General features: G+C 41.3%; 1 protein-coding gene across 7 annotated transcripts in view; it reads right to left on the bottom strand.

Annotated features, from left to right (window-relative positions):
- The window catches only part of UGGT2 (UDP-glucose glycoprotein glucosyltransferase 2), a 189,296-nt gene that overhangs the window by 11,625 nt on the left and 160,843 nt on the right, over positions 1-16,828 (bottom strand). For 4 of the 7 annotated variants that reach the window (XM_087865039.1, XM_087865040.1, XM_087865043.1 and 1 more), the window contains 4 exons: positions 16,344-16,460; positions 13,767-13,893; positions 3,763-5,193; positions 11-510 (listed from right to left, as the gene is read on the bottom strand). In XM_087865039.1, coding sequence (XP_087721165.1) covers positions 5,171-5,193; positions 13,767-13,893; positions 16,344-16,460 — 267 coding nt within the window. In that variant the 3' untranslated portion in view covers positions 11-510; positions 3,763-5,170. Of the gene's footprint in view, positions 1-10; positions 511-1,837; positions 3,653-3,762; positions 5,194-13,766; positions 13,894-16,343; positions 16,461-16,828 lie in introns of those variants that run through there. The other 3 variants (XM_087865042.1, XM_087865041.1, XM_045811088.2) reach the window with 3 other exon arrangements.

Genomic DNA, 16,828 nt, shown 5'->3' with positions numbered 1-16,828 from the left:
ATTTTCTTACTTTTGATTCATTTGTAATCTTTTGGAGAAGGCTGGGTTACAGCTTTGCTTTGCATGTAGTCCGGGGCTGGGCTGACGGGAGGGTGCCTTCTGTGTGTGGAGCTGAAGGAAGGTCTGAGCATAAAGAGCAGAAATGGTTAAAGCCTCTTAACCCCAAAAGTCCTAGGACAGCTAGGACTTTAAGTGGACAGTTCTTTGGTTTCAATACTATTAAAAATTTAATATTTAAATTGGCTTTGTTTGAAGCCTTTGGGTTTTATACCATAATTTGCACATTTCTGCATAAGTCTTAAAAGGGGTTTGCTTGGGGTGGGGGGAATGCTGTTTATCTTGATCAAAGTTCTTTTTTGAATAACCTCTATACCCAACATGGGGCTTGAACTCACAACCCCGAGATCAAGAGTCACGTGTTCTACCGACTGAGCCAGCCAGGCGCCCCCGTCACCGTCAGACTTCTAACTACAAACCCAAGCAGCTTTCTTCTCAAGGATTCTGCACAACCTAAAATTAAAGGATTAGAACACTTATTTAGAACCTTCCCAGAAAGCACACAGTTTTCAAATTCTTAATAATCGTGCTATCTTTGTAATATATGAGCACTCAGCCCCCCGTCTGAGGCTATGAAAATCCCCCAGGCGTGGGGGCTGCCAGGAGAAGAGAGAGAGGAAGGGCAGATCCATTTTCTCTTCCCAGATCCTTAGGACTCTTCTTGGCATGAAAGATCCTTTAAAGATGGCAAAGGATGCTCTTCTAAGCGACATTTCACTGTGTTAAGTTTTTCTTAGGATTTTATTAACTCTCCCCGTCACCTGTTGCAGTGTTTTGTTTCTTACGGTTTAATGCCTTTTACCACCTCAAGTTCCTAAGACCTCACGAAAGTGGAAATTGTACACTTTTACTGCAAACAAAATAGCACGTCTTCCTCGTCCTGGATGCACTCTGGAAGGCTAACGTGCGGGAAGGGCCCTGCGCCCGGGGCCCTGACACCAGGTCGACTTTATCGCGGCTGCTGTGCAGCGGCATTACCCCATCCCAGCTCGGCCTGCCTGTCCTGGTGTGCCGGCGCCGTTGCCGACACACCGCGGGGGAACACACGCTTACAACCGCCAGCAGCGGACCGAGCAGGTCTGGGTCCGCGTTAGTGGAGCCCAAAGCCCATCACGGCACTCAGGGACCGAGCACCGAAGCTCTTCGCGTGGTTCACGAACTCCCTGCGTGACCCTGTGACCGCCGCCCGCCCAGCCCGCCTCCTCCCGCTCCTCCCGGCTAGCACGCTTCTCCCACCTCAATGTCACTTCCTTCCTGACAATAACATTTTCCTTTGGAGAGTTATTTAATGCCATTTAGTCCGGCCTGGTCACCTCAAAAGGACACACAGTAGGTAAACAGTCACTGGGTTGGTCCAGCTTATGGACACTTCCTTCTTGGCCTTCCTCAGAAGCAGCCTTTTAGAAACAAACATTTTCTGGTAGCCGCGGACCGCGGGAAGACAGGAAAAGGCCACGTGCCGGGGGAGCGGTCACGACTTCGGAGTGAAAGGAGCTGGGCGCCCTCCGGCCCGGACTCGCGCCAGGTGCTAGTCACGTCCCCCCCCCCCCGCCCCCCCCCCCGCCTCCCGGGCAGGGCAAGTGCGTGATTCCCCTCCACCTTCTCCCCAGGGGTTAAATTACACATGAGGTTGATCCTTGTCATTCACATGTTTTGCTTTTGAACCAGTCTTTTAAAATGCGAGTAATTTTTATTCCCTCAATTCTAATTAAAAACTTTTAAAGTGAAATCGTATCAGGCAGGAAACAAGCCTGGTAGAGTTGGGCACGTCCATGTGATCAAAGACACTTTTTTTTTTTTTTTTTGGTGATCAAAGAAACTTTTAAAATTCAAGTAATTAATAACTGTTAGGGAACAAGATTATTTCCCAAATCTGGAATCTTTGAACAACATTGTTAACAGTAACTTTTAAGTCAAGAGGTTCCGCTCTGGAATTTGCCAGAGAACAGAAGCTTGTGTTTGATAACCTGACCTCTGTAACCCACAAGACGGGAGTGGCTGTCCACTTCCAGGATCCCTCCGACACCGGCGCAGCGGCGGCCTGGCCCCCACCGCCCGCTGCACACCGCCGACCACGCACCCACTGGACCACACACCCTTGGGACCAGGCGCCCACGCCCACGCACCGCCGGGCCACACAGCTGTCTGTAAGCTGAGCTCCGGCCTCAAGCCCTGGGCCTTCCTGCCGTCCCTCCCTCACTTTGCCACCGAAGGTAAGATTCTACCAAATCCACTGGTTCTTTGGAAGTGAATGGACTGGCTCAAGTCTTCCAAGGCAAGTGAGAGAAGCAGGCAAGAAAGGGGCTGGACAGTAGCTCAGGCTGCGTGGTACTGAGCCTGAGAAGCCAGGGAGCGGGGACTGAGTCCTTTGGCGAATAGTCTTACTTGTTCTAGTGGAAAGTTAAATGTCATTAATTTTTTTCCCTGCCCCCTAAATGTCACGAACTTCTTTGAGATCTAGCAGCAAAGAAGAAAGCGGCCTCAGCCACGCTGTAGTCGCAGAGGGACCCTGACTCGGCGTCTACCTACTGAAGCCCCTCCTGGGGCGGGGGCAGCTGTCAGGCTGCTTCCCAGGGGCCAGAGTCCCATTTGTGTCAAACTACATTTTTCCCATTAAAAGCCTGATTGGGTCTGTAACCCAGGCTGAGATGGCCTATGTGTTTTCCGGAAGCATTTTCTCTCCCTAGAGGCTCCACTGCCCTCTGAACTTAATCTCTGGAGCCAAAGGATGGGTACTTCCAAAATCTAACCTTTTGAATATAGGCTTCTGAGTGGCACGGAGACTGCATGGTCTTCAGTCTCATATTTTGGGTTTACTTTATGCCTAAAGCTTATAGCTCTTTCCATGATAAGCTCAAAATCTCCAAATTCTTGAAAAAACTTTTGACAGTTTCAAGGAGGGGGAAAGATAAGGGGATTATAACTTCTCATAAAGGGTTTTGTTTTTTTTTCCCCAAGATTTGAGTCTGTTAACGTTTGATGCAGGGCCTGCGCCTGGATCCAGGACGTTCACAAATGCGCCTGGGCTCCGTGCGGGCCTTCCCAGCTCTGCAGCGCTGGCGGCGTTCTCTGTCAGCGCTGCACGTCAGTTCCCGTCCCGGGTCCCTGAAAGGGGCAGGTTTTTGCATCGCTCAGTAGTCTATATGCACTTAACATGAAAATTTAAAAGTGAGCCATTTTATAAAAGAATCTCCCTGCAAAGAAGTATCTTATTTATAAATCTAGATTTTTAAAATTTTTTAAATTCTTTTTAAGTGGGCTCCACGCCCAATGTGGGGCTTGAACTCACGACCCTGCGATCAAGAGTCACATGCTCTACTGACAGCCAGCCAGGCGCCCCTTAAATCTGGATTGTTAGATCCAAGCTCTCACTCATCTGGAAATGAGACATGGACACTGTGCCCTTCAAATCCCAACACACAAACTGGAAGGGGAACATCAAAACCGTTTACACTATTCTGCAATTTTAGCTTATACTCCACGAGACAGGAAGTCCAGCATCCCGGAGCTGGTGGGCAGTCACGAGCACGGGAGTCGGGGGCCTTTGCCCAGCCCATCCTTCTTCCCACAAGACTCTCATGGACGTGAAAACAAGCTGACAATAAAGGAAAGCGAAGTGCCATCTTACCGTCGGGGGGATTCTGCCCAAAACCCACAGCACACCTCAGTTAGCCGGGTCTACGCGAGAAGCTGAGAGTCTCTTACCTCCTCTCACCAAGCCCAGACATCGTGCAGACTGCAGAGAGGAGTCGGACAGCACCATGGAGTTGGCCATCCCAGGCTCAGTTATCGTGCCAGCCTTCCACAGCATCCCTCAGGATCCTTGGAACTCACAGGAATACTCTAGTTCCATCAGGGCCGGCCACACCTGGAACACTCCATTTTAGCACAGACAGAGGGGAACAAGTGAAGAAGGGAGGGTGACCAGGAGAGGGAGAGCTCTTGTGACTTCTGATTAGGAATGAAGAAAGCAGCTGGGAACAGGGAGGCTATTTCCAGAGACTCTATGGGCCGTGCTGCTGAACCGAGGAGGGCTAGACTCGTTCAGAAGAGCTGAAGGAGCAAGAGGAGAGACCCCAGTAGACAGCTCTGGCTCACTGTGGCGCTCAGAGGGACCCACCTGTCTCCGTAGGCAGATGGCTCCCTATGGCCTGGCAGGTTCCCAGGTGCCCCAGGCTCCACTGGACGCGGCCTGGAGGGGGCCTGCTGTGGTGGCTGGGGCTAACGTCTGCGAGACGTTTCCCACAACACACTCGGCCGCAGATCACAGGGGGAGCTCCTTACACGATCGTGATTGCCCAGCCCAGCCCTATCGAATCAGCTTCTTCAGGGGATGGGGTTCAAACGACACGGAGGTCTCTCGCATTCCCAATTTCTATTCATCTATTATTAATACATAGCAGGAAAACAAACTTCATATTCTTAGTTTCTATAAAAGTGACTACTGGACACTTCTTTTTATACTCCTTCTTTTAAAAGCATACATACCTCATAAGCCCAGGGATAGAAGTTTGTGAAATAAAAATTAGAAATATTAAGAAAATACAAATACAGTATAGAATTGTATCATATCACTTAAGATAAATAAATGATTATCATATGGTACCACACTTCTTTCATTTTAAAGTTATAAATGGGCTTATTATTATTTTTATTATTCAGAGGTAACCATGAGTCCTTTTTCTTTCTCAGAAGAAAAAAAACAAGAGGTTTCTCTAATTTTAAATGCATTTTGCGGTAAGAAATATGGATGCACAAAGAGGGAATACACAGATGTAGATGGTTTGATAAATCCCCGTGAGGACCAGCTCGTCAGATATGTTCTTCTACGGGCGATCTGGCAAAGTATTACTTTAATGGGTGAAAACCCAGTGTTTTAAGCAATAAAGAAAAAGAAATAGCCTAGTTTTAAATACTTGATGGTCATTTTTTATATAACTTAAAATTATTCAATAAAGACATGTATTTTTAAATAATTAATATTATTTAAACAAAAGAATATGTCACTGATCTTTAATGAAATTTCCAAAAGTCTTAGCAGTAGTTCCACACTTCCCCAGCAGGTGGCAGATTTCTCATCGTACTTTCCTCTTCTTTCTTCTAGAAGCCAGTGCTAGAGCTCATCATGTGTCAGGACTGTAGAGGAGGAAAATTCATTTAGTTATTGAAATCTTAGATATCAAATTAGCTTATTAGCATAAATCTCACCAGAGTAAGAGACAGAAAAACCAGCACAGGTGCTGAGGATCCTTTCGTTTAGTACCTATTGCTTCCTTACGTGAAATGAGATTAGTTCTTTGTACATTATGGTCCCTATTATATTGCGTCACAAGCACTTACCTTGTACCACCTAGAAGGGAGCTCTCATGAGTCTAGGAGGGCAAGGAACACATCTTTTTTAGCTTTGTTATCTCTAAAACCTAGCACCCTGCCTGGCAATGGAAGCCTCGGAAAATACTGAGAGATCTCTCACATGCACAAAGAGCCTATCGTTAAGGTAAGGGAGCGGTCCTTTTCTGAGATGGGAGGAGACGAGCTCGCGAACACTGACAGAAGCTGACACAGATGTGAGGCTCAGGACTAGTGAAGACTCTCAGAGACCAAAACAGTGCTTCCTTCTGCGTCACAGCTGTCACATACTAACTGTGAAACACTGAGAATTCAAAATGACATTTTCAGGCAGAAATGAATTAAAGTACAATTTAAATGCATCCTATTCCACAATTCGAGATGTGAGACTATGTTTCTCTCTTCACTAAATTCCACTTGAGAGATAATAAAGAAATATAAAAGGGAATAACAATAATGAGAAGGGGGGAAGTGGTTCTGAGACCTCATCAGAGCAGACTTATGAATGAATTTCTAAAAATGGAAGACAGGACACGTAGCTGGTACACGAGCACACGGCTGGGACGAGGGACTGATTTTCCCGGCAGAGGAGAACCGCCTCACAGCAAACACTGGTGGGCGTGAGTGAGAATGTGAAGCAGGAGCTGAAACCCTGTCAGGAAAATCCGTGCCTCTCAGCTTCCTGCTCTCAGTCTGTCCTCTGCGTTTCAGGGAGAACTGGACGGGCTGTTCATTTCGCGACAAAAAGTAGAAGATGATTAAAAAAAAAAAAAAAAAAGAAGTTGAATCATCTGCTGAGAGACAGAGAATGATTTTCATATGAGTGTCAGTGCTCTTGAATAAAATGGCCTCACTTTGGCTTTTGGCCCAGCTGGTGTGTAGCAGGTCTTTATCTGCTCCACGTGCTTACATCCAGAGAGAGGTCTGTCAACTCTGCACACGCTAATGTACCGGGAGCTACTGAGTAACCCTCCCACTCAGGGAAGAAGCCTATTGGGGAAACAAACATTTTTACACAGAGGAAACCCTTGCCACCTCTCTGTATTGATCAATCTAATCTTTTATTCTTTTTTTTTTTTTTTTTTAAAGATTTTATTTATTTATTCGACAGAGATAGAGACAGCCAGCGAGAGAGGGAACACAAGCAGGGGGAGTGGGAGAGGAAGAAGCAGGCTCATAGCAGAGGAGCCTCATGTGGGGCTCGATCCCATAACACCGGGATCACGCCCTGAGCCGAAGGCAGACGCCCAACCGCTGTGCCACCCAGGCGCCCCTATCTAATCTTTTATTCTTAAAAATATAAAAATAGCCAAAGATCTCCAGGCATCTGAGGAAGACCAATAGAAGAAAAAAGGACCAAGATGAACAAACAACATACCCAAAAGAAATAAAGGTAACAAAGAACCAAAGAGGTACTTAAGATGATTCTAATATTTTCCAGATTATTCTGAAAATGAAATTCGATGAAACCATAAAACAAGAAGAAACTGAAATTCAAAGGCAGCAAACAGAGAAAACATCTGTCAATTAAGAGGTGATTGCCTCCTTCAAAAAAAAATCAATAGAAGTAAAAAAAAAAAAAATTCCTGAACAGAAGGGAGAATTAGGAAATATAAAAAGAAATATAACCACGAAATACAAAGGATCATTAAGAGACTACTATGAACAATCATACACCAAGAAACTGTGACAACCTAGAAGAAATGAATAAATTCCTAAAAACATACAACTTACCATGAATATACATGGTAAGTTCTTTCATGAAGAAACAGAATACCTAAACAAACCAATTACTAGTAAGGAGACTGAATCAGTAATCAAAACCTCCTGAGAAACAAAAGCCCAGGACCAGAAGGTTTCACTGGTGAATTCTACCAGACATTTAAGGAATAATTAATACCAATCCTTTCTTAAACTTTTCCAAACAATAGACAAGGAAGGAACACATCCGAACTCATTTTATAAGACCATCATTAACTTGATCCCCAAATCAGAAAAGGATGCTACAAGAAAAGAAAATTACGGACCAATATTTCTGATAAACAAAGATGTAAAAACTTTCAACAAAATATTCGGAAACTAAATTCAACCGTGTTAAAAGGATCACACGCCATGATCAGGTGGGATTTATTCTAGAGATGCAAGGATGGCTCCACATCCACAATCAACATGATACACCACATCGACAAAATGAGGATAAAAAGACGATCATCTCAAGGATGCAGAAGAAGCATCTGAAAAAACTCAACATCCATTTATGATAAAAACTCTCAACTAAGTGGGTATAGAGGGACTGTACCTCGACATAATAAAGGCCATACATGACAAGTCCACAGATAACATCATACTGATAGGCAAAAAGCTAAAAGTTTTTCCCCTCAGATCATGAACAAGATAAGAATGCTTCCCCATAACACTTCCAACATAGTATTGGAAGTACTAGCCATAGCAGTTAGGGAAGAAATAAAAGGCATCCAAGTTAAAAAGAAGTAAACTGTTACTATTTGCAGATGACATGATATTATATACAGGAAACCCTAAAAATTCCACTAAATACTGTTAAAACTAATAAATGAATTCAGTAAAGTGGCAGGACACAAAATCAATATACAGAAATCTGTTGTGTTTCTATATAGTAATACCAAACTATAAGAAAGAAAAATTACAAAAATAATCTATTTACAATTGCATCAAAAAGAATACAATACCTAGGAATAAATTTAACCAAGGAAGTGAAAGACTCATACACTGAAAACTATGAGACATTGATAAAGAGACAAATAAATGGAACGATATTCCATGCTCATGGATTGGAAGAGTCATTATTATTAAAATATCCCTACTATCCTAAGCAATCTACAGGATCAGTGCAATCCATATCAAAATTCCAATGCCATTTTTCACAGAAATAGAACAAACAATCCTAAAACTTATAAAGAACCACAAAAGACCCCAAATAGCCAAAGCAATCTCAAGAAGGAACAAAGCTGGAAGCATCAATTTAAAACGACATCACAAAGCTACAGTAATCAAAACAGTTTGACACTGGCATAAAAACAGATGCACAGATCACTGGAACAGAATGAGGGCCAAAACTAAATCATACACATATGGTCAATTAATTTATAACAAAGGAGCCAAGAATATACAATGGGGAAAGTACAGTCTCCTCAATAAAGGGTGTTGGGAAAACTGGACAGCCACACGCAAAAGAATGAAACTTTGCTCCATTCTTACACCATACACAAAGATTAACTCAAAAGGGATCAAATGCTAAGATCTGAAAACATAAAACTCCAGGACAAAACACAGGCAGCAAGCATCTTGAGATCAGTATTGGTAATGTTTTTTGAATTTGCCACCAAAAGCAAAGGCAACAAAAGCAAAAGTAAACAAGTAGGACTACATGAAACTAAAAAGCTTCTGCACAGGAAATAAACCATCAACAAAAAGAAAAGGCAACCCATAGCTTAGGAAAAAATATTTGCAAATCATATATCTGATAAGGGGTTAATATCCAAATGATATAAAGAACTCATACAACTCAACAGCAAAAAACCAAATGATGCAATTAAGAAAATGGACAGAGGCTCTGAAGAGACACTTCTCCAAAGATGAAATATAAATGGCCAACAGGTCAACATCACTAATCATCAGGGAAATGAAAATCAAAACCACAATAAGATATCATCCTGTACCTGTCAGAATGGCTATTATCAAAAAGGCAAGAAATAATAAGTGTTAGCAAGCATGTGGAAAAAAGGGAACCTTGGTGCACTGCTGAGGGAAATGTAAATTGGTGCAGCCACTATGGAAAACGTACAGTGGTTCCTCAAAAAATTACAAAAAGAACTACCATATGATCCAGAATTTTACCTCTGGGTATTTATCCAAAGGAAACAAAAACATTGACTTGAAAAGGTATCTATGTCCTCATGTTCACTGTAGCACTGTTTACAATACCCAAGACGTGGAAACAACCTGAGTGTCCACTGATGGATAAATGAATGGATAAGAAAAATGTGGTGTGTGTGTGTGTGTGTGTGTGTCTTTGTGTATGTAAAGTGATATATTATTTGGCTATAAAAAGAAGGAAATCCTACCATTTGCAACAACATGAATGGATTTTGGGGATATTATGCTAAGTGAACGAAGTAAGACAGAAAGACAAATACTCCATGATCTCGTTTATATGTGGACCTAAAATAAAACAACACTGATCTCACAGATACAGAAAATAGATTAGTGGTTGTCAGAGTGGGGGTGGGGGATGGGCAAAATAGGTGAGGGGGTCAAAATGTACAAACTTCTAGTTATAAATGTCATAGGGATATAATGAACAGCGTGGTGACTGTATTTAACAATACTGTATTGTATATGTGAAAGTTGCTAAGAGATTTTTAAAGTTCTCATCACAACAAAAACAAATTTTGTAATTGTGCATGGTAATGAATACTAGACTTGTGATCATTTCACAATACATACCAATAATAAATCATGTTATATACCTGAAACTAATTTAATGTTGTATCTGTCAAATATATCTCAGCTTACAAAAAGGAAAAATAATCATAGGTCATGACCAAGCTGAGTTTAATCCTGGAACACAGGGATGATTCAATATTAGGAAATATATTAATATAGTTTGTCATTTTAATAAATCAAATAGAAAAACCAGATAGTCACTTCTATTTCTGTTGAAGAGGCAGTCGATCATATGCAACTCATTATTGATAAAAACATTATATTAAAGTAGGAATCAATGGCTATTTCCTCAACATGATAAATTTTTGTAGTCCAAAGCTATTATCTTACTTAATAGGGAAACACAGAAGGTTGGCCAGGCAAAATGAGAAAGAGGCCTAGTATACTACTGTTATTTAACATCATATTAGAATTATCAGCCAAAGCAATTAGACGAGAAAAAGCAACGTGAGGTATAATGATTAGAAAGGCAGAGGAAAAACCATTTTTGTTTGCAGATAATCTTGGGTGTAAAAAATCAAGAGAATCAATTTAAATAAATCTATAAATGAAAATTCAATATGATCACAGAAATAAAAATTCATAGGCAGAAAACAATAGTCTTTCTATGTACAAGTAACCACCAGTAAGAAGATACATTGTAAGAGAAAACCCCATTCATAATAGTAACAAAACAATGCAATACCTAGGAACAAGCTTAAAAAGATATGTATAAAACTTAGATGATTAAAATGTTATGATTCTTGACAAACATAAAACTGAACCTGAACATACAGAAAGACACAACGTGTTCTTAGAGGGGAAGAACAGTTTTCATGAAGATGTCAATACTCCCTAACCTAATTAATAAACTTAATGTAATCTTCCCTCCAACTCCTCCCCCCCCCAAAAAAAACCCTGAAAAATTTCAACCTAGATGATTCTAAGCTTATATGGAAAAATGAACAGAAGTACCAGGAAAACAACAACAACAAAATATCAATGAGGGGAGATAATCCTTACTCAATATTAAAACATGCTATAAATCTTCAATAATTAAAGGGGTGTGAAATAGGCACATATATAGACAGAGATCAATGTAACAGGATAAAAAATTTGCCAAATGAGATATAAATAATACAGGAATTTAGCATACGATTAAGGCGGCAACACAAACCTCTGGAATAAAGATCATTAATTTTTTTCCAGTGTTGGACAACAATCCTCCAGAAAAAAATGAGAAAAGGACCAGAAAAAATAGTTGGAAAACAGAAGAAATTACAAATGGCTCTTAAACATATGACAACATCCTCAACTCTATTCATGTTATGGGTTGAACTGTTTCCCTCCAAAATTCATATGGTGGAATCCTAACTTGCTGGACTTCAGAATGTGACCTTCTTTGGAGATAGAGTCTTTACAGAGGTAATGAAGTTAAAATGATGCCATTAGGGTACATCTTAATTCAACATGACTGGTGTCCTTGTTGGCTGAGGAAATCTGCACACAGACATATATGGAGAGAAGACAAGGTGAAGGGCCCCAGAGAGAAAATGGCCACCTACGAGTCAAGAAGGCGGCCTGGGGCAGATCTCCCCTCACTGCCCTCAAGAGGAACCAACCCTAACGACACCTGGATCTTGGACTTCAAGCTACCAGAACCGCGAGACAAAAAATTTCTTTTGTTTAAGCCATCTAGGCTGTGGTACTATGTTAGAGCAACCTCAGAAAACTAATACAGCTTGCAATAAGAGAAATGCAAAACTTATAAATGATACACCATAGCCTTAAAAATGCTTGCCTCTTTGTGTTTGAGTAAAAGAGGCCTTCCAACTTTATCCTATATACTTCCATGTTGTTTTAATGTTTATAACATATATTTATAATTCAAAATTAAGTAAAAATGTAATAATCTTTCATAAAACTTTTTTTAAACTTCTCTTATTTTTACACATACGTATGTACACAAACACAAACGTGCCATTTTTCTTTAAGATGGGGTCAATCATATTACAAACATTACTTTATTTTTAACTTCAAATATGCTGTCAGCAAAATACATTTTTCTCAATTCTCTTGAAAGGCTACTCTATATTTCATTTTTTGTATGTAATGATGTTTATATAACCAATAGTCTATTGATGGATACATTATCTCTTTCTTTTTTTAAAAGTAGGCTCCACACCCAGTATGGAGCCCAACGCATGGCTTTACCTCATGACTCTGAGATCAAGACCTGAACTGAATAGATCAAGAGTCAGATACTTAGCTGACTAAGCCACCCAGGTGTCCCAATGGATAAATTATTTCTATTTCATTAAAAACAATGGTATAACAAACATATGTATACATATATCATTTTTCTTTTTTTAAAAATTTATTTATTTTAGAGAGAGAAAGAGCACACGAGCACATGTATGGGGGGAGAGGCAGAGGGAAAGGAAGAGACAGAATCTCAAGTTGACTCCCTGCTGAGCATGGAGCCTGATGTGGGGCTTGATCCCATGACCCTGAGATCATGACCTGAGCTGAAATCAAGTTGGCCTAACCAACTGAGCCACCCAGGCACCCCATCATTTCTTTTTTTTAAATGTAAATTTGTTAGAGTGAATTTCTGGGTCAAAGGGCACACGTATTTTAAATTTTTATACATACTATAATATTTCCTTAATTTATACCGCTACTGTATGTGTGAGTACATGAGCGTGCTCACTTGTCAATACCTTTGCTAACGCTGGATATTATTAATCCTTTAACTCTTTCCAATGTGATAAGAGAAACATTTCATCTCATGTTCTGTGCATTAAAAATTTTTGAGGTAACTATGTAAAATTTCCTTTCTTCTTTTTATTTTTTTCCTTTTCTCCCCTTTCTCTGTCTTATCTCTTTCCCTTCAAAACAGTTATATCACACCACTTACAGAATCTTCTTCTGAATTGAAATGGTGTCTCAATTAAATTATTTAATTTATTAATTAAAAATCCATGAGCGTGTTTTAAATACTGAACTTCTCAGAAAACAACCACACTGGTTTTGTTAAGGAATACAGAAAATCAAGATGAAACACAATTTCATGTTTATGTGAGAAAGTCTATATATAACATTTTTATGTTTATATTTAACATTTCTACCTGAAAAAGCTGAGGAAATTAAGTATTTTATTCTGAAACACTGGAAAGAATTATTGTTGAGGATTAATATAACCTGTGAAGCCTCTAACACGGACTGGAGCTCAGTGCTGTTTTTTAAAAAGAGTAAAGAAAAACTGAGAGAACTAGGCACTGATGAGGAAAGAGAATTACTAAGCAATCAAGAAGTTTATATCAGCTTTAAAAGAATATTCAACACTTATTTGGTGAAGGTTTATGCAGAGTTATGAAATACCCAGGTAACCACAGTTTAATCTTGGAAATGGAAGCATATCTAATTTGAGCCATGCTCCAGCCCTAAGGCTGCTAGAAGCAGGAACACACGGGAAACCTTATTGTGCAGGAGATTAATTTAGGAGACAGGAGGTAGCATTTCCAGTTACTATGTAAGTCTTTCACTAAACCTCGGGGCTTGGGTTTTCCGACTTGGGAAATCTGGTGTAATCTTCAAGTCAGGGATTTTTTCTACTTTTATTTTTTACTGCTTGTGTCAGGCGGCTAAGGCCACAGCACCCGTATCTGTGGTGACACGAACTGAAGTTCTATCCACAGGAGAAGAGATTCTCTATCCATGTTGTTAATTTGTGAGCTTAGGCCCCATAAAAAGAAAATTCTTAATGATGCCACAAATTTCTTACATTCTGACCTAATCATTTCACAAATTCACCAAGAAATGAGTTTGTAATCTATTATAATCTCAGTTAACGCAACACATGGTTCATACACCACCGTAGAATGCTGACTTACTTGCATTTTTCTTCTTGTTTTCAAGGTGATCTAACAGCTGTCGTATCTCAGTGTCATACTCCACCCATTCTGGGACAATCCGGGCAGCAGCTTTTAGCTTGGGTTCTTTTGTTTTAGGATTATTGCACTAAAAGTTTAAATAAAGTTTTGTTAATGAAAACCTATTACCCTTGTATGTTAATTATACTTAAGAAAAGAAGGAAGGATGGACCATTGTCCATTACTATGTCACTAGAGCAAACAAAATGCATTTTGTAAAAAGCTGGGTCCTAAGTACTAAGTATTTAAAGTACTAAAATTAGTTTAATAGGGAAAGACTCAAGTGAAAGCACAAATCTTACTTAATCCGAGCAATAAGCGTTCAATACAAACACTTCGATCAGAAATTTAAACAAAAATCATTTAAAAACATTCTGATGGTTAACAAGGAGTTTGTCAAACAATTCTGCAAACTTTTGACAAAAGATCTAATTGTTTACATGACCATTTTGTAAAAGAACATAGCAGACTACGTTAATAAATATTTTCTTTTCTTTGGACTAAAGTCTGGTTTATATGCTTTATGTTTTCCACAGACAAAAGTATTTGTTAGCCTTTAGAAATTCCTTGAGTTTCTTTAGCAAAAACATTCATTCCCCTTCTTATGCCTCTAATTAGCAACCGTAATGGTATTAAAAATCGGTTAACTGGAAAAAAAAATCAATTAACTGGAACTCATTTGTCAAAATATTGATAGGTGTAAAATTCAGAGTAGTTTATAAGTCTCGTGTCTAAAAATATTAACTAGCCTACGTGAGAGACGCAGTGGAAACCCAGTGGATGTGGATCCTCAGTCACGATTCCAACTCCACGCTGACTAGTAGTGAGACCCATACATTTCACCGACCTGTCCGTGCGTGCCTGTGTGCGTGTGTGTGTAGGGGGCGGTATTAGTGCTGCATCACTGAGGAGCAAGCTAACAATCTCCAAGGTTCCACTGATATAGGACCCATTTAAACTACTCGGTGAGCAACTGGTCCTACTATGGAGTTCCCTGGGAAATTGAAAGGTTAAAAGGCAAAACATATTGTAGAGAAGGATCTGATTCTGGATGCAGGTGACAGTACAGCTGACAAGGTCTGCTAACGGGCTGCACAGGAATCGTGAGGAGCAAGGTCACTGATGCCCCCAGAGGGTTTGGCTGGAGCCATGTGAAGAATGGAGATGTCACGGACTGAGACGCGAAGGACGATGGGAGGAGCACAACCCTCCCCAAGTCTCACCAGGCTCCCCTTTGCTCCTTACAAGGCATTTGCAGAGGACGCACCTCAGAGCTCACTTCTATGTGACATTTTCTTGTGGCGGCTACAAGAATTCCTTGTGGGAAAGCTATTGGTTATGAGCCATGAGCCTATTGTCTTGATCCTTTCCTCACTGAATACTTCCAGTTCATTCCATTGTGGATTTTTTCTATAGTAATATATTCCTGAAGTGAGTAGGAAAAGAGGATTTTCTTTACAGAAATTAACCTTACAGACAATATGTTCTATAAAGTGAAGATAATGGAACTATTTTCTTTCATTTTAACTGTGTCAGAAACTGTTAAAAATACTATGCTTTCCTTAGTTTTTTGTGCTACAGTTTTTTCCCTATAATCTATATCAGTGGTGCTTAAACGGGGCTGTTATGCCCCTCAGGGAGCTCTGACAAGGTCTGGACACATTTTGTGTGTCGTGTGTGTCGTGGGGGGGACACTACCGCCATCTAGTGGGTAAGGCCAGGGATGCGGCTAACCGTGCTACAAAGCGCAGGCCGGTCCCCCACAATACGAATTACAGTCCTACATGTAAATAGTGCCCGTGCTGAGAAACCTGGCTTTTCTTCAGAAGCCCCTGTGCAGGAAAGAGTAACGCAGCAAGCTCGAGATCGCTATCCTTAGAAAGGCCTGCTTGCAAGGACGGCCCCTGGCTGGCGTCTGGGAACTTGGGTTTTAGGAGTGTTCCCACCATTCCTGGTAAGAGTGGCTCACAATGCCTAACCTGTGCCAACTCCGTGGTTGATGTCGAACCTGCTTTCCTTTTGGATGTTGGGAATTTTCAGTGTTTTTACGTGTGAAGTGCCTGGTATGTGACAGGCCGGGAAGTGCTCATGCGACCAGTCCCAGTAAGAATCCTGGACACTGGGTTCCTACCGAGCTCCCCTGCGAGACAACACCTTACCAGTGTCGTGCCATCCTCACAGCTTAGGGGGTTAAGCTTGTCCTGTGTGACTGCGCGGGGAGAGGGCTCCTGGAAGCTTGCACCTGCTCTGAACTTTGCCCCATATATCTCTTGCCTCTGCGGACACTGGAATAAAGCACAACCACGAGAAGGGCGATACTCTGAGTCCTGGGAGTCCTCTTAGTGATTCCTTAAACCTGGGGGTGGTCCTGAAGGCCCCTGACACAGCCCTGTACTTGGCCAACCTAAGTAAACAGAACAGTACTTAACAGACGAAGCAGCAGGGTGCCGTCGGGGCGCCATTCCGTCTGTCAGAGAAACTGTTCTATTGGAACATGTTCACATCTGCTGGCACGCACACGACAGCGCACACACTCACCAGATCAATGGTTTTGGCTCTCTGTTTGGAGTCGTCGTCACACCACGTTTCACACCACAGCCAGTCTTGAGGAAGAGACTTAATGGCGACTTGGTAAATCATATTATTGGGAAGATCCTATAGAAAAAAATGATTTAAACAAGGAGGTATAGAAATTAGAGGGAATGAGGCTGATGTCAATTAGATTAAAAACAGGTTCAAAAGACATTCACAGATCTAAGGTGTCTATTTTTAAGCTATTGGATACTTAATACGACCCAGTCATCTCGTGTCGTGATGAACCCATGCACTAGAACTACGCCCACGGCTGTCCTGGACGTCACCCCAGGCGTCAGGGATGCAGCCGGAAGACCAGACACCCACCACCTCACATTTGCCCAAGCGGACAGCCTCCCTGCCTCCGCCTGTCCTGAAACACTGCAACTGGTCACCCGCCCTGGGCTTGCTCTTGCCGTTGCTGTCAGCTGCCACCACGCCCTCCAGAT

Source organism: Ursus americanus, chromosome 10 (assembly GCF_024610735.1).
Source record: "Ursus americanus isolate L20-20 chromosome 10, mUrsAme1.1.p, whole genome shotgun sequence".
NCBI lineage: Eukaryota > Metazoa > Chordata > Mammalia > Carnivora > Ursidae > Ursus > Ursus americanus.
Note: the sequence above shows the minus strand (reverse complement) of the source record. Positions and strands in the feature narration are given on the sequence as shown.